The following is a 19,549-nucleotide window of genomic DNA, read 5'->3' on the forward strand; positions in this document are numbered from 1 at the left end:
TCCAAAAACAATCATTTCAGTTTTTTCTTTGTTTAACTGAAGAAAGTTCTGGCTCCTCCAGTCATTGATTGATCTGCATGCTTTCAGTGATATAGTTAAGGGTTCAAATCCTGGCAGAGACATATTTTTTGAGGTAGACATGAAATGTTTTTATCACAAAGGAGACGAGCTGTGCTTTTGAAGTACCTATAAAATGTAAATTATATGACCTACAGAGGCAAGCACTGCCAAGCAGGCCTGTAGTGTTGGGGTTTGGATTGCTACCTTTTAATTCAAGGATCCTGGGTTTGAATCCTGGAAATGGACTGTCCATGGGAGATGAACTTTGCTTTTGAAGTTCAATATCCAAATGGTGGAATAGAAAGACCAACAACAGAAGGCTATTCCAAGCAGCCCTGTGGTGTTGAGCGTAGGACTTCTGTCTTTCATGTGATGGTTCTGGGTTTGAATTCCACTATGAGCTTCCACTGTGAGATGGAAATGAAACGGTTTCCTTACAATGTGGATGAGCTGTGCTTTTAAACCACTACATTAAAATGGTGGAATCAAAAGACCTAAAAAAAAAAGCACCCACTGCAGCTCTGTGGTGTTGTGGATATGACTGCTGCCTCCTCATGCAAGTATCCTGGATTCGAATCCCAGACATGGACTGTCTATGGAAAAGGAAATAAACACTTTCCTCACATTGTAGTTTGAACTGTGTTTTTGCAATTCAATATCCAAATGGTGGAATGAAAACACCAAAAATGCGTGCAGTGCTAAGAAGCTCTGTGGTATGGTGGATAGGGCAGCTGCCTTTCAGTCTGATGGTTCTGGGTTCAAGTCCAATGTTGGGAAAGTAGAAGGTTGAGACAGGGAAGAAAGAGGCTGAGGCAGAGAAAGTGTAAGGAAGAGCAGGAAGAACAAGGAAAAAACAATGAAGCCACTAATCCAACGAAAACAACCACAAAAGGAGAAAAAGCAATGACAAAAGTACAGCAATAAACATAACCAGTAAATGATTAAAACAATGAAGGACACTGAGTAACAACTACACAAAGACAAAACAACAAATACAAAGAGATGTGAAATAAAAATGGGCCACTATATAAGTTGTATATTAAAATGGACACCATCAATGTTCACTGACTGTGAAGCCAAAAGATGTATGGCTCCCCCTGGTGACTGGCTGCAGTACATGTCATAAACCCTGCCTACTTCATGTCAACAGAAGGAACATGGGTCAAACTATAAAATCTAAATGTACATCAAATACATTTTACTCAAACATGCCTTCTGTCGCCATAGTTTTATCATGCTGATTTGGGTCCTAGTGTTCATTTTTCTGAGAATTAGTAGTTTAATTTAGTTATTAATTTGAGTTTAAATAGATGATTGATTGACAGCCATGAGTGTGTCATGAGTTTTGTTTTGTTTAGTTTTGTATTTCCATTGTGTTTCTGGCTTTGATTTCATGTCTGATATTAGTTAATCTTGTTGTAGTTTTCCCAGAGTTGTTATTCAGTCGTCATTTCTTGTGTTGTGTTGTCATTCTTTACACTTGTGTTCTGTCTGGTTTCCTGTTTTATCTTGTATTATTTACCCCAGTGTGTCAAGTCTATTTGTACTTCCTGAGTTTTCACTCTTCTGTGATTGTGTGCTTCACCCTGATTGGTTTCACCTGAGCCTTGTGTCACACCTGTGTTTGATTACCTTTGATGTATTTAGTTTGTCTCCTCTCTTCTGTATTGGATCATATCATCCTCTCCTGTGTTCCCTGCGTTTCATGCGTCCTGATGGTTCTCTGGTGTTTTCTTTTGGATCTTTTTGGATTTAGTTTTGCTTTGACATTAAAAGTAAGGTTTTTTTTGTACCTTTTGCACATTTTGTTTTTTGAATCTTCCATTCTCTGCACATGGAGAATAGTTTTTTACCCAATGTGACAGTGTCTGCTTCAAGTCAATACAAAAATCTGTTCCACGGTGGATTGTGCCCACCTGAGAGATCTTCAACATCGGTAAGTTTAATGCTTTTTTGATTAGCAGAAGGTGTGAAACCAGTTCAACGCTTCTACCAGTCAGTTAACTTCTGTGCGTGCTTCGGCTCCCGCAATGCAAAATGTCAACAGCTGTCGTGGCAGTTTCCTGGCTTCACATCTCGCAATGGGTAGAAACGAGGGCATTCCATATAAAGTCAACGAGTCAAAACAACAACTACAAAGAGACACAAAGTCTAATAATGAGCACAAACATACACAACAACTACAAGGGGAGGGAAAACATCAAAGAGACACAAAAAGACCTTGAAGAAACAATAGAGAAAATAATATCACAAAGAGAAAGTAACAAGAAAGAGATGAAACTACAGACATACAAACAGATCCGTCCATAACCGACTTGGTGCCCTAGGCAAGATTTTAACTGGTGCCCCTTGTATTGTAACCAACTCCAACAATCACATCACATATACACTGAAATACAACTGACATCCAACTTTATGTTTTAAAGGTTTCCTTTGTTTTAAAATGAAAATGACATCTAAAAGAATTTTAATAAAATGGTAGTAACACTGATATTTCGCAGGGAAATAATAATACAATTTCAAAATGCATAATGTAATAGTAGCATAATTTATTCAGTCCTTATATAACATAATAATTTCCACAGTGCAGACACTTTAAACAAAGCAACACTAATGTATTAAGTGATGACTGAAAAAGCAGAAGCAAAATTCTTATTGAAGCCTAGCCTACATTTTCTATCTAATTAAGGTAACAGCTTCCAAAGTGTAAAGAAAAACAACAACAAAACAAAAACAAGTAATTCATGAACACTTGACTTCAAAAACTGATTTGCATACCATTATTTTTAAAACCAAAAATAAATCAATTTTTTTTAAATGTTTACTGACATCATTCTGCAATTTAATCCAAAATTAAATTAGATAAAACAATATTGTTTTTCCTATTATCTTCAAATTTTCTTCCTCACTCATTTAGCGGCGTTCCCTATGGATGGCCTGCGCCCCTAGCATTTGCCTATACTGCCTGTCACAAGCCGGCCCTGCTTACAAAAAAACAGCTACTAATGAATAAAAAATCTACAAAGACTTAAAAAACAGACTCACAACTACAGAATGAAACAAAAAATGTTACACAATATGCCAAACAAATCTCATAGTTGAATAGAAAATGATCACAAACTCACACAGAACAAATTATCAGTGTGTCATGTATTGCTGAAATGATTTTACTGATGAGGAGTATATTACACAATCCACTGACTGTAATCTGTATGTTGACCCAGTAGCAGCCTGACTCCCTCTATCTAAAGTTGAGAGCTCTCTGGGGGCAGGAGGTCTCCTGGTCTCTGAAAATAGCACAGGAGAGGAACACGAGCGTGTGGGTCGACTGCTGCTAGAAAAACACATGCAGTGGATGTGTTGGGCTGCGGTGATTTCAACATCAACTGCCCTGTTGCTCCCCCTCTTAGGTGATCTCACCAATGTCTCAGTACCTGGTTAAGAGGAGTACAGTGACCTGAGGAAGACTCTACACATTCAGGAGAACAAAAACACCTGTTGATATTCTTTAAGTAACCTAAAGTAAGTTCACTTTGGTGCTTTGACACACGTCTTCTTTTCCTTCAGTACATTCTGTTCCTGTCTGCATGCATCAAGTGAGCATTAAATGTAACTGCTGTGTCATGCATGTGTTTGACCTGTCTGTTGACCATTGTTAGACACTATATGAAAATTGTTCAAGAGAAAGTCATGTCATGTATTTATTGAGTATCTGGTTATTTTTTGGTGTACTCTTTAACTCTTGTTCTACCATCTCCACATCAGCACTGGATCAATGGGGGACCTGAGGCAGAAGATGGGGACCATGTTTGGGACTATATGCTCGAGTTCACAGGCTCCGTCTGATGAGGACTTAAAGGCCAAAAATGATGTTAAAGAAGAAAAGATACAGATGAAGAGGGAAATCTCCCTCATCAATGGAGTCTGCCTCATTGTTGGAAACATGATCGGCTCTGGGATCTTCGTCTCACCAAAAGGTGTGCTCATGTACAGCGGCTCTTACGGGCTGTCCTTGCTGATTTGGGCTTTTGGAGGTATCTTCTCTGTGTTTGGGGCATTGTGTTACGCAGAACTCGGCACCACCATCACTAAATCCGGAGCCAGCTACTCCTACATCCTGGAGTCGTTTGGAGGCCTCCTGGCTTTCGTCCGTTTGTGGACGTCCATCCTGCTGATCGAGCCGGCCAGCCAGGCGGTGATTTCATTGACCTTTGCCAACTACCTGGTGGATGCTTTATACCCCACCTGCCAGCCACCGTACGATTCTATACGGCTTATAGCTGCAGCCTGCCTCTGTAAGTACTCTTTGTGTGAATGAGTGTGACAGATCAAGTTCAAGATTTTGGTCGATCTATTCACAAAACAAAAAAACACATTACTTACAAATACATTTTTAATTGTAAATAATCACCTCTAAATAAGAGTTCCTGTGTTTTTTAAACCTCAGACAGAGCTTGATATTTTTACAGAGTGGGTCCTTTTAAAGCAGAGCAGACATAACTTGGGCTGCTGTTGCTCAGCGGTAGAGTGGGTCATTTGTGGTTTGATTTCAGAATGTATATGAATGAGATTAGTTAATACTTGTGGTCCTCTTCTACAGCAACCTCTGCCATCAGTGTGTACATGTGGAGAGTAGAGTAAAAGCACTGTGTACAAGTCAATTTACCAAGTCCATATGTTGCACTGTCATGTCACTCTAATAGCCCAGAGCAGATAAATCAAACACTGCGCTTTTGCCTTTTAATTTTGCTGCCGCTGAATTCATCACAGTTGTCCCTTTTTCATACAGATGTGTGTATTCTTAATATTTATAACTTCACAAACTTAATACCTGTGTCAAACACTTGTGGAAGCATTTTCTCTTACTTTTTAGTGTGCTGTTATCACCTCTCTGTGATGTAGTTTTAATTGTAAGTAGAAAAGTGTGACGCTTGCTCACATACACAAAAAGAGACATTCAAGCATGACTGTTTAAAGTTATCTCACTGATAACAACGTCACCCTCCTAACAAGAAATCAGAGTTAATGGAAAAAAACATTCACAGTTACAATTAAATATGAAGATTGTTGGGGAACCAGTTTGGCTCATGACTAAAGCGTGCGCCCCATGTACAGAGGCTGTAGACTTTGTTGCAAGGGTTGCAAGTTCGACTCCCAGCCTCGACCCTTTGCTGCATGACTTCCTCCACTCTCTACTCCATACATGAATTGTCTCATTCAAAATGTACTGATAAAGGCAAAAAGACCCCAAAATTATTATAAATTCTATTTTTGTTTTGTTTTTCAAGTGTTTTTTTTGTGTGTGTATCTTTGAAGTAGTCACTGGTGAAAGTACATTTGTCAGTGCAGATATCCTTCATCATTCAGGAGTTTAAACTCTCTAAAAGGAGCCTTGGTTCTGTCTATGAAGAATGACACGGGCAAAATTGGAGTCTTAATATAGTCCCAGTGCATTTCAAGCTATCCATTAGTTCCAAACCCAGTAACCTTGTCTGTAAGTAGGTCTGACATCAGCTAAACTTAGACCACCAGTCTTTGACATACCACCATGCGTTTACAGCCTGGCTTTCTATGTAGGAGAGTGTTGTCTTGGTATTCAGGTTAGAGGTCAGAATGATTCATAAACTGCTGAGTGTCTGTCTCTGAGTCCTCAGACTGAATGTGGCTCATGATGAAATACACAGGTGGTTTGTGGTCTGGGGGTTGAGTAATAGCTGCCTGAGTAAAAACATCTTTACTAACTTCAAAATAAGCTCCACAAACCCACCACCGTGTTTTATCATTATTTCAGAAATAATTTATCTTTCTTTAAAGTTAAAATGCAACGCACTCAGAACACCAAACTCTCTAGCTCTGCAGAAAAGGGTTCACTCATCCTATCCCTCTGGTTTGTCCAGGTATGCTCATCTTCATCAACTGTGCCTATGTGAAATGGGGCACTCTGGTCACAGACATTTTCACGTATGCCAAACTCATGGCTCTCATCCTCATCATCATTATGGGAATACTGAAAGCATCCACTGGTAAGATTAGACTATAGGTATGAACACAACAGAGGAAACATGAACAAAAAACAACATACAGCATGTATGACTGACGGTGAATTCTCTTTCTATAGGCGAGTCAAAGAACTTTGAGAGTCCATTTGAAGGCTCCACTAAAGACCCTGGAGCCATCGCTCTGGCTCTTTATTCAGCTCTGTTCTCCTACTCAGGCTGGGATACTCTCAACTTTGTGACCGAAGAAATTCAGAATCCAGAGAGGTAACACACACACACACACACACACACACACACACACACACACACACACACACACACACACACACACACACACACACACACACACACACACACACACACACACACACACACACACACACACACACACACACACACACACACACACACACAGCTGCTGGCTAACCTATTTGACATCTAACCCTTAGTGATGATGTGTGAGTTTTGTTTGGAGCTTGTTTCTGCTGCCCCCAAATGGCCAGACTGGATAAATCAGTCGGAAAAAAAAAAATAACTACACATATTTCTTAGATCAATCATTTTTGCCGTTTTTTTTTTTTTTTTAAATGGTTGAAAAACCAAATGAGCTTGGCTTAAACTTGAACCATTAGAGGCTGTGAAGGTTGTGATTGTAATTTGTCATAACAGGAATCTCCTTCAGTGACTTCTTTCGGTAACTTCTCTAGCATCCTCTACGGTTCACCCAACACCCAACAAATTACAATACATACAAAACTCAGCTCCACGCCTCCTCACTCATTCCCGCTCCAGAGACCGCATCACCCCAGTCCTCCAGAACCTCCATTGGCTTCCCATCACCTCCTGAATACAGTACAAGATCCTCCTCATCACCTACAAAGCCCTCCATAATCTAGCTCCCTCCTACCTCACCGACCTTCTGCAGCCATATACAGTCCCTCCCGCAACCTCCGCTCCACCAATGCCAACCTCCTCACCCCTCTTACCAAACCCAAGCACTGAACCTGGGGGGACAGGGCCTTCTCTGTTGCTGCCCCTACCCTCTGGAACTCTCCCCCCCAACACCTCAGATTCTCTCCCTCACTCACCAAATTCAAATCCGGACTCAAAACCCACCTATTTACAAAGGCTTTTAACCTATAATTGATTGCTTGCTTTCCTTTGCTTTTTTATCGTATAATTTATTTTCCTGTAACGTGTCTTGGAGAATCTTTTAAAGCGCTTTTATAGATAAAATGTACTATATTATTATTATTAACTTCTTTGTTTTTATTGTAGAAATCTTCCCCTGGCCATCGCCATCTCCATGCCCATAGTGACCATAATCTACCTGCTGAGTAACGTAGCATACTATGTTGTTCTGGACATGCCATCCCTGCTGGCTAGTGATGCAGTTGCTGTGGTGAGACACACACACACAGTCACCTGAGACAGAAAATTCACCCTGCTGCTAATAATAATCCTGCCCTACTCAGAAACCATCAACATCATATGTTTTGCACTCTGACATCAGAAACGACAGTAGACTTTGTTTGCATGATGTCAGAAATTTAGACAACGTAATGGTCTGAAAGCTCCTCTGAAAACATATGTGAAGGGAATTCTTTAATAATCCATGTTAATCTGAATCCACAGACATTTGGAAACGCAGTCTTGGGGCCTTTTAAGTGGATCATTCCTGTTTCAGTCGCCATGTCTTGCTACGGAGGACTCAATGCTTCCATCATCGCTGCTTCAAGGTAATCAGAACCAATACTGACTTTAGCCATATGATCAGTATGTTGTAGATAACTCTCCTTGTTTGTCAACCATGTAGGTTGTTTTTCGTCGGGGCCAGACAGGGTCACCTCCCCGACAGTCTGAGTCTGATTCACCTTGAGCGATACACACCCATACCTGCACTGCTGTTCAACGTGAGGACCATTTATCTGACTTCAATATATCATAAGAATTCCTCAAACCTCTAAAAACTAAAATGGTTAATTTAGAATAATGAGCAATCTGTCATTGTGCTGTGGTCCTGCAGGGTCTGATGGGTCTGATCTTCTTGTGCGTGGAGGACGTGTTTCAGCTCATCAATTATTTCAGCTTCAGTTACTGGCTCTATGTGGGTCTCTCTGTGGCTGGCCTCATCTACCTGCGCTTCACTCAGCCAGACAGACACAGGCCTCTGAAGGTGCTGCTTGTGTTATTGTTCAGACTCACACTGAGTATAAAAGAATACACAGTTTGAAGAGTACTGTATATTAAAGTAGGGGTAATGGATATATTTAATTTCTGGTACAACTTAAAATTCTGCTTTCAACTCTGTTGATTGGCTGCAGATACATCCATATGGGGCGCCGTTTGTAAAGTTGTGCAAACCAAAAATAACAAAAACAATTCTCTACATTTAGCTCCAAAACGTCAAAAAAATGTAGAGTGAATTTTCAAAAGTCACTTTTTTCATCACAATTAGATTTGATTTTGTTGGGAAAATATGTTAAGGTAAATCATTGTTAAATCAAAATGCTAAATATAATCCTAAATGTTAGATATAAATCTAAATGCTAAATCTAAATCTAAATGCTAAATATAAATATAAATCTAAATGCTAAATCTAAATCTAAATGCTAAATACAAATCTAAATAAAGAATATAAATCTAAATGTTAAATATAATTTAGATTTATACATTTTTTTAAAAAGTGACTTTTAAAAATTTTCTCTACATTGTTATGACGTTTTGGAGCTAAATGTTGCTGTTAAACTTTACAAACGGCACCCCATATGGATGTATCTGCAGTCGATCAAAATTATATTTAACATTTAGATTTAGATTTGACATTTATATTTATATTTATATTTAGCATTTAGATTTAGATTTAACATTTAGATTTAGCGTTTAGATTTATATTTAACGTTTAGATTCATATTTAACATTTAGATTTAGCATTTTGATTTAACAATGATTTAACTTAATATATTTTTCACAACAAAATTAAATGTGAAGAAGATCACAAATATTCCTCCAAATGTGATGAAAAAAGTGACTTTAAAAAATTCACTCTACATTTTTATGACGTTTTGGAGCTTAATGTGGAGAAATGTTGCTGTTATTTTCAGTGTACACAACTTTACAAACGGCGCCCCATACATCCAGAGTTATATTTTGATTTAAGATTGAGAGCTTTTTACGTAGAGGTGCAGCGTACGGGACCAACAGAGGACACTGTGTGAGCGTTCCACATCCTGATGGTCTTAGGGTAGAAGGCTGTTCTTTCTCTTCTGAAACTGACTTGACTTTAGATTTTTTTAGCCTCCAAATTTCAGTGATCTTTATGTTCAGTGAACAAAAAAATAGGACCGGGGCATTCTTCTTACATATTAAACACATACAGTTCAGTTGATCTGTCATGTTGTACATATACTAAACATACTAAAATGAAGCACAGATGACACAATTTGAATTATTACAACATACTCTGACAAACTAATCACATTTCTCTCCCTCTCTCTCCCCACAGTTGTCGTTGTTCTTTCCCATCGTCTACTGTCTGTGCAGCCTGTTCTTAGTCATCGTCCCTCTGTACGCAGACACCATAAACTCTTTCATAGGAATTGGCATCGCGCTCTCTGGACTGCCAGTGTATTATGTGGCCATCTACCTGCCAGAGGAGAGGAGGCCCAGATCCCTTCGCAAGTTAAACAGTAAGTTTAAGGCTCAAAGCTACGGGGGCCAGGAGTTGCTATTATGTCAAATATTTTCTGTACACCTTGAGATCGCAAGTTGGCAAGATAATCTGCCGTATCTCAGAAAATCACAGAGGCTTATTATTTTTTATAAAAAAAATCTTGAATTAAATAACTACAAGCTGTTCCAGGCTTCCATACAAATCCATTTGAAGGACAGTCAACTTAATTTACATGCAAAATAAAGGAACTAAAAATGGACAAAAACCCTGGCTCACCATGATTACAGCAGACAAACAGTATGTATCTAGTTGGCAGGATATTCAGCTATTAGAATTTCTTCCTTAGTGCAAGGATAACTATCTCCATCTCAATGTCACTAAAACAAAATAATTAATATTCAGCCCCACCTCACCTCAGCACCCTATCAACATCAACCATCAGGCAGTAGAAGCAGTTGACAGCTTTAAATACCTCGGAGTAACATTGGACAATCAATTCACTTTCAACCAGCACACCAGTGACATTCAAAAAAGGAGCCATCTAAGACTGTCAGCCATCCGTAAACTCAAAGTACTCTGTTGCCCCCCGTCTCCTTCTGCTGCTATACCAGAGCATGACTCAATCCATCCTCCTGTACTGCTCCACCTGCTTCTTCAACATGTTATCTGTTAAAAACAAGGCCAAACTCACACGCATCACTACCACAGCTTCTAAAATAATCGGTCTCCCCACACCAAACCTCACAGACTTAAACCACAGGGCCATCACACGCATCGCAACCTCAATAGAACCGGACACCACACATCCACGAAACACCCACCTCATCCCACTCCCCTCAGGACGCAGGTACAGCACTGAGGTGCAGAAGGGCTTGCCTCTGCAAAAGCCTGATCCCTGCTGTTATAGCGAGCCTGAACAAAAGGCCTCACTGAATTATACAACCTTGTCTGAGTGTTGATGTCATTGGGGACAGTTTGTTGAGCTTACAGTGTATGTTCTTGTGTTTGTCTATGTCTGTGGAAATGCAGAAAGGTGCTGTGGAAAAGAATTTCCCCAAGGGGACAATAAAGTCAAAAGTCTTACTAAATTTTAAATATATACTTTAAGTAGTTGAATGTGTGTTGGAATTTTTGTTCCTTGTTTTCTACTCAATTGACATCTTCCTCCTTTTCTTCATCATTGTCTTCTTCTGCCCCCACCTATCTCCCTCCTTTTCTTCTTCTCTTCTTTGCCGTTTGTTCTTTTATTCTTCTTAACATGACTCTTACACTGCTTTGTTGCCTGGTCATGTGTCAAACATGTCAAAAAGAAAATGATTTTTGAACACTTTACCAATCATCCTGGATTTTTCTCATTTTTCCTGCAGCCTGGTTAACCAGATTCACCCAGACGCTGCTCTACTGCTGCCTGACTGAAGCTGACACTGAAACGGACGCACAAGCAAGCAGTTCAAGTCAGTGAGCTGCAAACAGACACTGTGGCTGAGCTTCCTCCTCGAGGCCTTAGCTTGCCTGTGTTTTGACACTAATGCTCCCTGGATGCAGAAAAACAAGTCTTTCCTGGATGGAGCTGTGAGGGAACTCAATCTCAAAAGACTCCACAGGAAAGGAGCAAGAACTACAGTTGATTAACGGCTGCTTTATTCTAAAAATGCCAAATACTTTGCTTCAAAGATTATGGGACATCTTCTGTGAGGATGTGGTTATCAATATGTTCACTACAATAGAACATATTTGACTTTTCTGACTTTTGTGATTACGTTTTGTCTGTAAAATATATCAAATGATGATTACTTGGCTGGGGAACAAAGAAGTTATAGCTTTAAAGCAGATGTCTGTTAAATCGTGTTCCTTTTTTTTCACTTTAAATGTTTAATGTAATCACTTGAAGTGTATTCCAGTTTTGCTGCTATACGTTTGAAATTAACTTGAATATTTTGACCACTTTAATGATGTTTTAACACAAAACACACCCTACTGATACACCAATTTTTATGTGACTGATGTGTGTGATATCATTGCAAACACAGAATCATGTTACATCTGCACCACCATGTTAGCCTTTCATCATCCAGTTTTATTACCAGGAACTAGGAGGGGAACGTGAGCACGACATTCATAATGCTGTAGGCGTACTTTTCTTATGTTAAGGCGAGGCAGGTTTATCAGGAACTGCAGGTTCAGTACTGCTGCATCAATGGCAAATCCCATCGCTCTCTTGAGGAGTTGTGGGTTTTGATTTTGGCGCCCCCTGTGGACAACCCAGTGCCTTGTATCTCTGATTTTGCCTTGTACATGTGTAAGTAGGGTTTTCCTACAAAAAAAATCTCCTCCTGCTGTCTGAAAACAGTCAGATGTATCACTCACTGTGGATCTTTGTTTGTTTCTGCTTTAGCATCTCATTTCCTTTGAGAGATACTCCATGGTAGTGCTTCCCAGCATTAGAAATACACATGGAGGACTACTGCTTTTGTAGCACATAAAGAGGCATCTGTTATCATTGTAGTCAGTTTCATAAGCAGATAAATACTCCTCACTGGAGCTTTAAATGATAATGGAACAGGATTTTTGGTTGAGTGTATTACATGAAGGAGGAACTAGCATACCTGGTATTTATTGGGGAATAGCTAATGAATTACAAAGACAGAGATGTCAGCTCAGTTTTCTCAAATTAAAAACAAGTAAACAAAGCTCATAACTTTAATGAAGACTTTTCCATATGATAAACTGACAAACCTTTATTTTAGACATTGAGTTCTTTTGTATTTGGTTTTCTTTACAATTATGTGGTTTAATAAAATGTAAATGTTTAAATGTCAATGCATCTTTTGATTGTATCATCTTTGCCACAGCACAATTAAAAAGATAAAACACAGAAACTACAAATTTAATAGTCTTGATTTTGGTCTTTTTTTCACAGTCCACACATTCATAATCAGGTGGAGCCTTAGTAAAACTGAACCGTGTCTATAGTTTATCATGAGGAATCTCTGCAGTTTCTGTGATAACCAGTGGTGGACAGTAACAGAGTAAATGTACTAAAGTACTGTACTTAAGTAAATTTTTTGAGTATCTGTACTTTACTTGAGTATTATTTTTTGGGGATTACTTTTACTACACTACATTTCTATCAGTGCTCTAGATACTCACTACTTTTGCTTTGGAGTCAGCTCATGAATGTCCTTCTCTTTTCTGAAATCTGATCCCTAAGACAGTAAAATGTGTTTGTGTAGTTCTGTTTGTCTCAGTGGTTTAGTCATACCTGTATATCGTGCATCTCCACAGTTGAACATGGAGCAAACACAGAGCAAATTTCACTCAGATCAGATTTTTTAAGAAGTACTTAGGATACTTAAGTATTTTTAAAAACACGTACTTTGTTACTTTAACTCAAGTAATAAAATGACAGAGCAACTTTCACTTCTATTGGAGTAATATTTTACTTGAAGTATCTATACTTTGACTTAAGTAATGAAGCTGTATACTTTGTCCACCACTGGTGATAACAAAGCACTTTTCAAACTATGACACCAACCCTCATGATGCATACAGAAATAACAGAGAAGCAGAACACACATAGAAACATTTTCTCAGCTATTATAAGGTGCAGTTGGCAGTATCAAAGCCAGAGCAGATATACTTATTGCTGAACTGTTTGTATCCCTCAGCATTGATGAGGTCACTTCCTGAACAGAGAATAACACAGAGACACCCATTAAGACAACAGGAAACATGCTATAATTTCTTGTGGTGTTGAAGTTGTTGTCTTAGATAAACAAATATTTACCATCCATCAGGTTCTGCAGGCTGCAGTAGTTTGTGCTATTGTCAGCTGGATCTTTGGAGAACTCAGACACCGCCTCGCCCTATTCATCAAGATATCAGTGCACACACACACGCACACACACAACAAGTTTTCCTGATCAATAAGATAGGAAACAATGTCCTGAAGAATAGAGTCAGTGACTGAAGCTAATAAAGCCTTTGAACTGTTCTCTAGGATCAGATAAACAACCTTATCACTTCGACTGTGTTAAATATTCAGAGAAACATTATGTTGATATCAATATTTGGTGCTAGAGTTGTGTGGTCTATAACAAAGTTTGTACAGGAAAAAAAACTCCACACTTTCTTTCAACTCTCATATCAATAACATAACAGCAGAGCTCTGCTCCCAGACGGGCAGAGGGCACAGAGAGGTGGAGTGAGTTCCGGAGTTGGGGAGCAGAGCGACTGAAAGCTCTGCTCCCCAACTCTGGAACTCACTCCCACCTGACATCAGAAATATTTACTCACTGCCCCTCTTCAAATCAAAACTCAAAACTCATCTGTTCCAATCCACATTCTCTGTTTAATTTCCACTGCTTAATTTTTAACTTGGTGTTTCTCTGCTTGTTGTTTTATTTATTTTATCGTGTTATTTTATTTTATTGTGTTTTAATCCCTATGTAAAGTAGCCTTGAGTGTTAAGAAAGGCGCTGTTAAATAAAATGTATTATTGTTATTATTATTACTTACGGTCATTTTGCAAACAGTGGACTGCTCCAGGAGAAACTGCAGGTCGCTCACTTTCCTGGTGGTTGAAGACGTGTGTGTGGCTGTGATCAGGTAAGGTGCTGACGACACGAGCTGCAAGACATTATGCATTCAGCTCAGTCTGACAGGAACAGTACACAATAAACATCCCAAGCTCAGTGCTTTAACACTGAAAACAATGACATTATGTATAATGCGCATCGGCTAGTTTTCTGGTTGTTGCAACAGCCCCATGTTTTAGTTTGCCATAAAGGCTACAATAATGAAAACAATTTAAACTGTATTTTTCTCCTACAGCCATTTCAGTGCTCTAAAAAGTCAAATTCAAGATATCTAGTGGGATCGAGCTGATTGAATATAACTTTCGCCTGAGCCAATGCCTCCTAGGCGGCATGATCAATAGTAGGGGAGACTGGGGATGGTTGTCACATTTTTCGCTCCCAATTGAATTGATAGTTGTACCACGTTAATTCTGATCTGTCAAAAAGAATACATGTTTACGTCCATCTACAAGCTTCCTGCACTTACATCCATGTTTAAATTTGTACTTGAAAATAAAATAAATATTTGCATAAGCTTCAATCAATCAATCAATCAATCAATCAATCAATCAATCAATCAATCAATCAATCAATCAATCAATCAATCAAGCTTTATTTGTTTAGCACCTTTTTTTTTAAACAAATGCAACCCAAAGTGCTTTACAGCGATTGAAAAACAAGAAAGAAGCAGAAATAAAACAATGGCAAGATATATTAAGGGAAGATAATAATAATAATAATAATAATAATAATAAGAAGAAGAAGAAGAAGAAGAAGAAGAAGAAGAAGAAGAAGAAGAAGAAGAAGAAGAAGAAGAAGAAGAAGAAGAAGAAGAAGAAGAAGAAGAAGAAGAAGAAGAAGAAGAAGAAGAAGAAGAACATAAAATATAATAGAGACTAATGCACACCAAAAATAAAATATGTGTGATTACAATAAGTTAAAGCATCTAAATTAAGAATACAAATCAGATTAAAAAAGGGTAAGGATAAGAGTTGAAAATAAAACTAAGGCTAAAAATATCACTAAAACTGAGTAGATAAATGGATGAATGTATAAAAAAAAATAGAATAAGATAACAGTTAAAATTACTGAAATAATAAAGCAACATTTAAATCAATATTATAGTAAAAGGTAAGTAATACAATTGTTAAACCCTACATAAAAGCCAGACTGAATAAATACATTTTTATAAGCTTGTATTCCTACTAATTCTTAATTCACTGCCATTTTCATGTTTCTGACCTCATATGAGCACCTCTCTCCTGCGTACAGACAGCTCTGTCTGATCTGCCAGGCCTTGATCTGGCTCACCAGTTTCCCCTGGACAACTTGACACGAGATGTCAAACAACCTGAATAGACCCCAAAAAACATCATTAATAAAGATGAAGATGAACTCTGTTAAAAAATAACACTCAAAACTTGCATTTCTCCTCACAGGTATGACTAAAGTGTGTCTTATGAGTCCTTTTGCCGCCACATCTCCAGGATAACATGCGTGAGAAATTAGTCTGCAGAGCTTTGACTCTGTAAGTACCTTGTCTAACATGCGTTTGCCCCTTTAACACTGTGACAGACATGGATTTCATGCAACCCAAAAACACACATCAAGATTAATCTCTGCCGACAAGCTGGTCACAGGATTCAGGGTTCTAAGAACATGAAGTAACAGCAGTGGGGGTTCTGGGGAGGGGCCAACAGGGGCCAGTGCCCCAGTAAAACTGAACCTGGACCCCCCTGTGCCCCCCCCTCTCCACACCAAACAAATATTTTATAATAAAAAAAAGCTTAGAGCGCTAAGGGACTCATGTTGAGTGTAAACAGCCAAACAGCTGCTGTCAGTCTGCATTTTGATATAGTACACAGTATGTCTAGTATATAGGGATGCACTGATGTTTTGCCAGTTTGTTCTCAGCCGGTCCTCGCCCTTCTCAGTCTCTTTTGTCATGGTTAAATGTGTCCCTCTGACAACACTCTTGGCCCCAGCCTGGCCCCCCCAGTAAAATTGGTCTAGAACAACCACTGAGTAACAGCTGCATCATGGACATCTATAATCAAATCCATTTTAGCAAAGAAATAAAGATAGTTCATCGAAAGAGCCCAAAATACTGATACTGATCATGAATTTAAACATTAAAATCTTGATACGAATGCAGAGGATATAAATACCATATAAAACAAAACAACCTTACCATTTGACTTTGCACTGTGAGGTTCGTTCTGCCAGTGTGATGGCGAGCGTGGAGCCCAGAAGAACAGCTGAAGCTACAAGCAGGCGTCTCAGGTCCATGTTGAAGGAGGACAGTGTGAGGTCGGTGTGCAGGCGACTTCTGAATGTTGGCTCAATCTGCCTCGAGGGCTTTAAAGAACTGCATTTCAAGTGGTCATGTGGATCGTACAACATTGATTATCATGGACCAAAGCGGGAGAGAGTGGAGGGAACAGAGGATGAAGATGAAGATGAAGAAGAATTACATAGAGAAAGTTTTAAAGATTATTGGATAATTCATACCATTTACATTGTTTACATTATTATCATGTAATAGTGAATAGTGTTGTAGTCTTTAATTGTATGACTATATTTTAAAAACATTAGTTTTATGGATTGTATAGCCACCGCTAAAAATAAACTTATACACTGCAAAAACTCAAAATCTTACAGAGTAAAATTGTTTCATTTTTAGTCAAAATGTCTTATCCCACTTGATTTAAGATACATTTACTTAAAAAGTAACATTTCAGCAAGATAGAGGGACTTGATCTGAGCAAGATAGAGGGACTTGTTCCAAGACACTTCATCTTAAATATCTTGTTAAGTCAAACAATCTTGAAGTGATCTTGTTTTGAGTTGTAATTTAGAAGAAACAAGGTTTATTTTACATTTCATACATTATTCAAGCTGAGATCTTATTTGTAAAAGACAGATAGTCTTGATTTAAGACAAACCCTTTACTTGATTTAAGTAAATTCATTTTATTGGAGAATCTATCAGAAAACAGCTCAACTGATGAAAGAAAGAAAGAAAGAAAGAAAGAAAGAAAGAAAGAAAGAAAGAAAGACAGAAAGAAAGAAAGAAAGAAAGAAAGAAAGAAAGAAAGAAAGAAAGAAAGAAAGAAAGAAAGAAAGAAAGAAAGAAAGAAAGAAAATATTTTTTTTAAGGGATGGTTACAGTTTTCAGGCACTGTTTCTTTTAAATCAGATACAAATATACATCCTCAAACTACATGCACACAATGAAACACCTACTTTTGAGCATAACTGGCTTATCCCAAAAACAACATGACTGAATATTAGTATATCCAGCTTACTATGAGAAGACATTATATCTCGAAATGCTCAAATTAAACTTTGACATCTTATTTCAAGTACAACATGGTCCTAAACCTAGAGGTGAATATATCTCAAATGAAGAAGATGACATGAAATGTATTAGTGCAAAAATCTTTTTGAGTGTAAAAATACTAATTGTTAGCATTCCTGGCTTATTCTGAGACACTAAGCTTTAAAATGTCGGTAAAATATTGCTTAAAAAAAGTTTTCCCTGCTTATTTTAAGATCACAGTTTTCTAAATATTACATCTTATTTTAAGAAATCCCACCAAGCAAATTTTCACTTGTTCACTGTAGACCGGAGGTTGCCGCTTGGTTCATTCACATCGGTGACAACTTTTTAAAAAATGTTGTATTTGATGCAAGATTTTTATGATCTTAAACTATTATTATTGTGTCCTTCACTCCTCAAGTAAATCATCACTATGTCATCACTATGTTAGGCTGTGATCGCCTAACTAAAGGCAACCGCAGATGGAAAAAAAAAACACGAGTGTTTCTATGACTGCATGTATCCTTATCCAAAGAGCACCTCACACCTTTTTAAATCCAGCTTGGTATGCCTCTATGAGTTATATTAGATTTTTCTAAATAATAAACCCTCAAAATCCCATCAATCTTTTCCAAGATATTCTGAAATACAGGTTGTTGTTGTAGGAGTTTGTTAGCCATTAGGTTAGATGCCAGCTGCTTGTGTGGAGTTACAGCTCTGGATGAAAAGCTGTATAAGCAGAGACCAGACAAGATGAACCAGAGCCAGAAATGGATGCAGTCTTCAGCACGGAATATGTGTATAGGAATGTTAATGCATCTCAATTTTCACACTCTGTGTGTGTAGCGTGGGAAATCTGGAAGCTCCTGTTTGTTTGCCTCAGTGGTTACATCTGATCTCACTCCTTTCATAAACAACCACTAAAGCAGCTGCTAATGACGAGTGCTCAGATACTGCTTTTAATTCAGTATTCAATGAGCCAGGCTGTAGTTCATGTTACATATAAATGGTGAGTTCTGTTTACTATTTTGTCTCATACTTAATAACTGTTTTTTATGTTTAACTAATGTCTAAGTTTGACTAGAATTGAATGTCTGAACAGGTTACTTTAAGAAGCAACCAACCTGTATGGAACATTTAAAATGGTTTTACTCTCAAAGCGGATTCAGTGTCCACATTTGATGATGATATGCTAGCATGAAAACTAAAGAAAGAAAACTGTAGATCTGAGATACATGACCACTTTCAAAGATAAAACCTTACAAAAATACTCTGGTTTTGAGTTTCCAATTTCTCTGTGTCTGTGAAGGTTCTCAGCCATCCAGGTAATGGTAATCCGAAGTTTGATCCGAAAAGGATTAAAGGTGGGTTACAGTTTTCAGGCACCGTTTCTTCTAAATCAGATAAATATATCCATCCTCAAACTACATGCACACAATAAAACACCTACTTTTGAGCATAACTGGCTTATCCTAAAAACAACATGACTGAATATTAGTATATCCAGCTCACTATGAGAAGACATTATATCTCGAAATGCTCAAATTAAACTTTGTCATCTTATTTCAAGTACAAGATGGTCTTAAACCTAGACAAGTGCTGCTATAATACAACTCAAATTAAGGTGAATATATCTCAAATGAAGAAGTTGACAGGAAATGTACTAGTGCAAAAATCTTTTTTTGAGTGAAAAGTTACAAATTGTTCCTGGCTTATTCTGAGACACTAAGCTTTAAAATACTGGTAAAATATTGCTTAAAAAAAGTTTTCCCTGCTAATTTTAAGATCACAGTTTTCTAAATATTATGTCCTATTTTAAGAAATCTTACCAAGCAAATTTTCACTTGTTCTATTGGCAGATTTTTTTTACTTATTTCAAGGGAAAAGTACCTTGAGATAAGTTTATTTTCTTGTTTTTT

At 37.9% G+C, this 19,549-nt stretch overlaps 2 protein-coding genes across 2 annotated transcripts; one reads left to right on the top strand and one right to left on the bottom strand.

Annotated features, from left to right (window-relative positions):
* Positions 1-1,721: 1,721 nt before the first annotated feature.
* LOC117827141 (Y+L amino acid transporter 2) lies at positions 1,722-12,094 on the top strand. The gene is made up of 11 exons (XM_034703635.1): positions 1,722-1,996; positions 3,471-3,582; positions 3,826-4,355; positions 5,958-6,083; positions 6,179-6,323; positions 7,338-7,461; positions 7,695-7,798; positions 7,876-7,972; positions 8,086-8,235; positions 9,565-9,748; positions 11,100-12,094. The coding sequence occupies exons 3-11, from the start codon at positions 3,836-3,838 to the stop codon at positions 11,192-11,194; spliced, it is 1,545 nt and encodes a 514-aa protein (XP_034559526.1). The 5' UTR covers positions 1,722-1,996; positions 3,471-3,582; positions 3,826-3,835; the 3' UTR covers positions 11,195-12,094.
* A 1,056-nt stretch (positions 12,095-13,150) lies between these two features.
* wu:fc46h12 (uncharacterized protein LOC568958 homolog) lies at positions 13,151-16,006 on the bottom strand. Its single transcript, XM_034703636.1, has 4 exons — positions 15,552-16,006; positions 14,251-14,361; positions 13,520-13,598; positions 13,151-13,418 (listed from the first exon to the last, which is right to left on the bottom strand). The coding sequence occupies exons 1-4, from the start codon at positions 15,855-15,857 to the stop codon at positions 13,330-13,332; spliced, it is 585 nt and encodes a 194-aa protein (XP_034559527.1). The 5' UTR covers positions 15,858-16,006; the 3' UTR covers positions 13,151-13,329.
* Between the last annotated feature and the right edge of the window lie 3,543 nt (positions 16,007-19,549).

Source organism: Notolabrus celidotus, chromosome 15 (genome assembly GCF_009762535.1).
Source record: "Notolabrus celidotus isolate fNotCel1 chromosome 15, fNotCel1.pri, whole genome shotgun sequence".
NCBI lineage: Eukaryota > Metazoa > Chordata > Actinopteri > Labriformes > Labridae > Notolabrus > Notolabrus celidotus.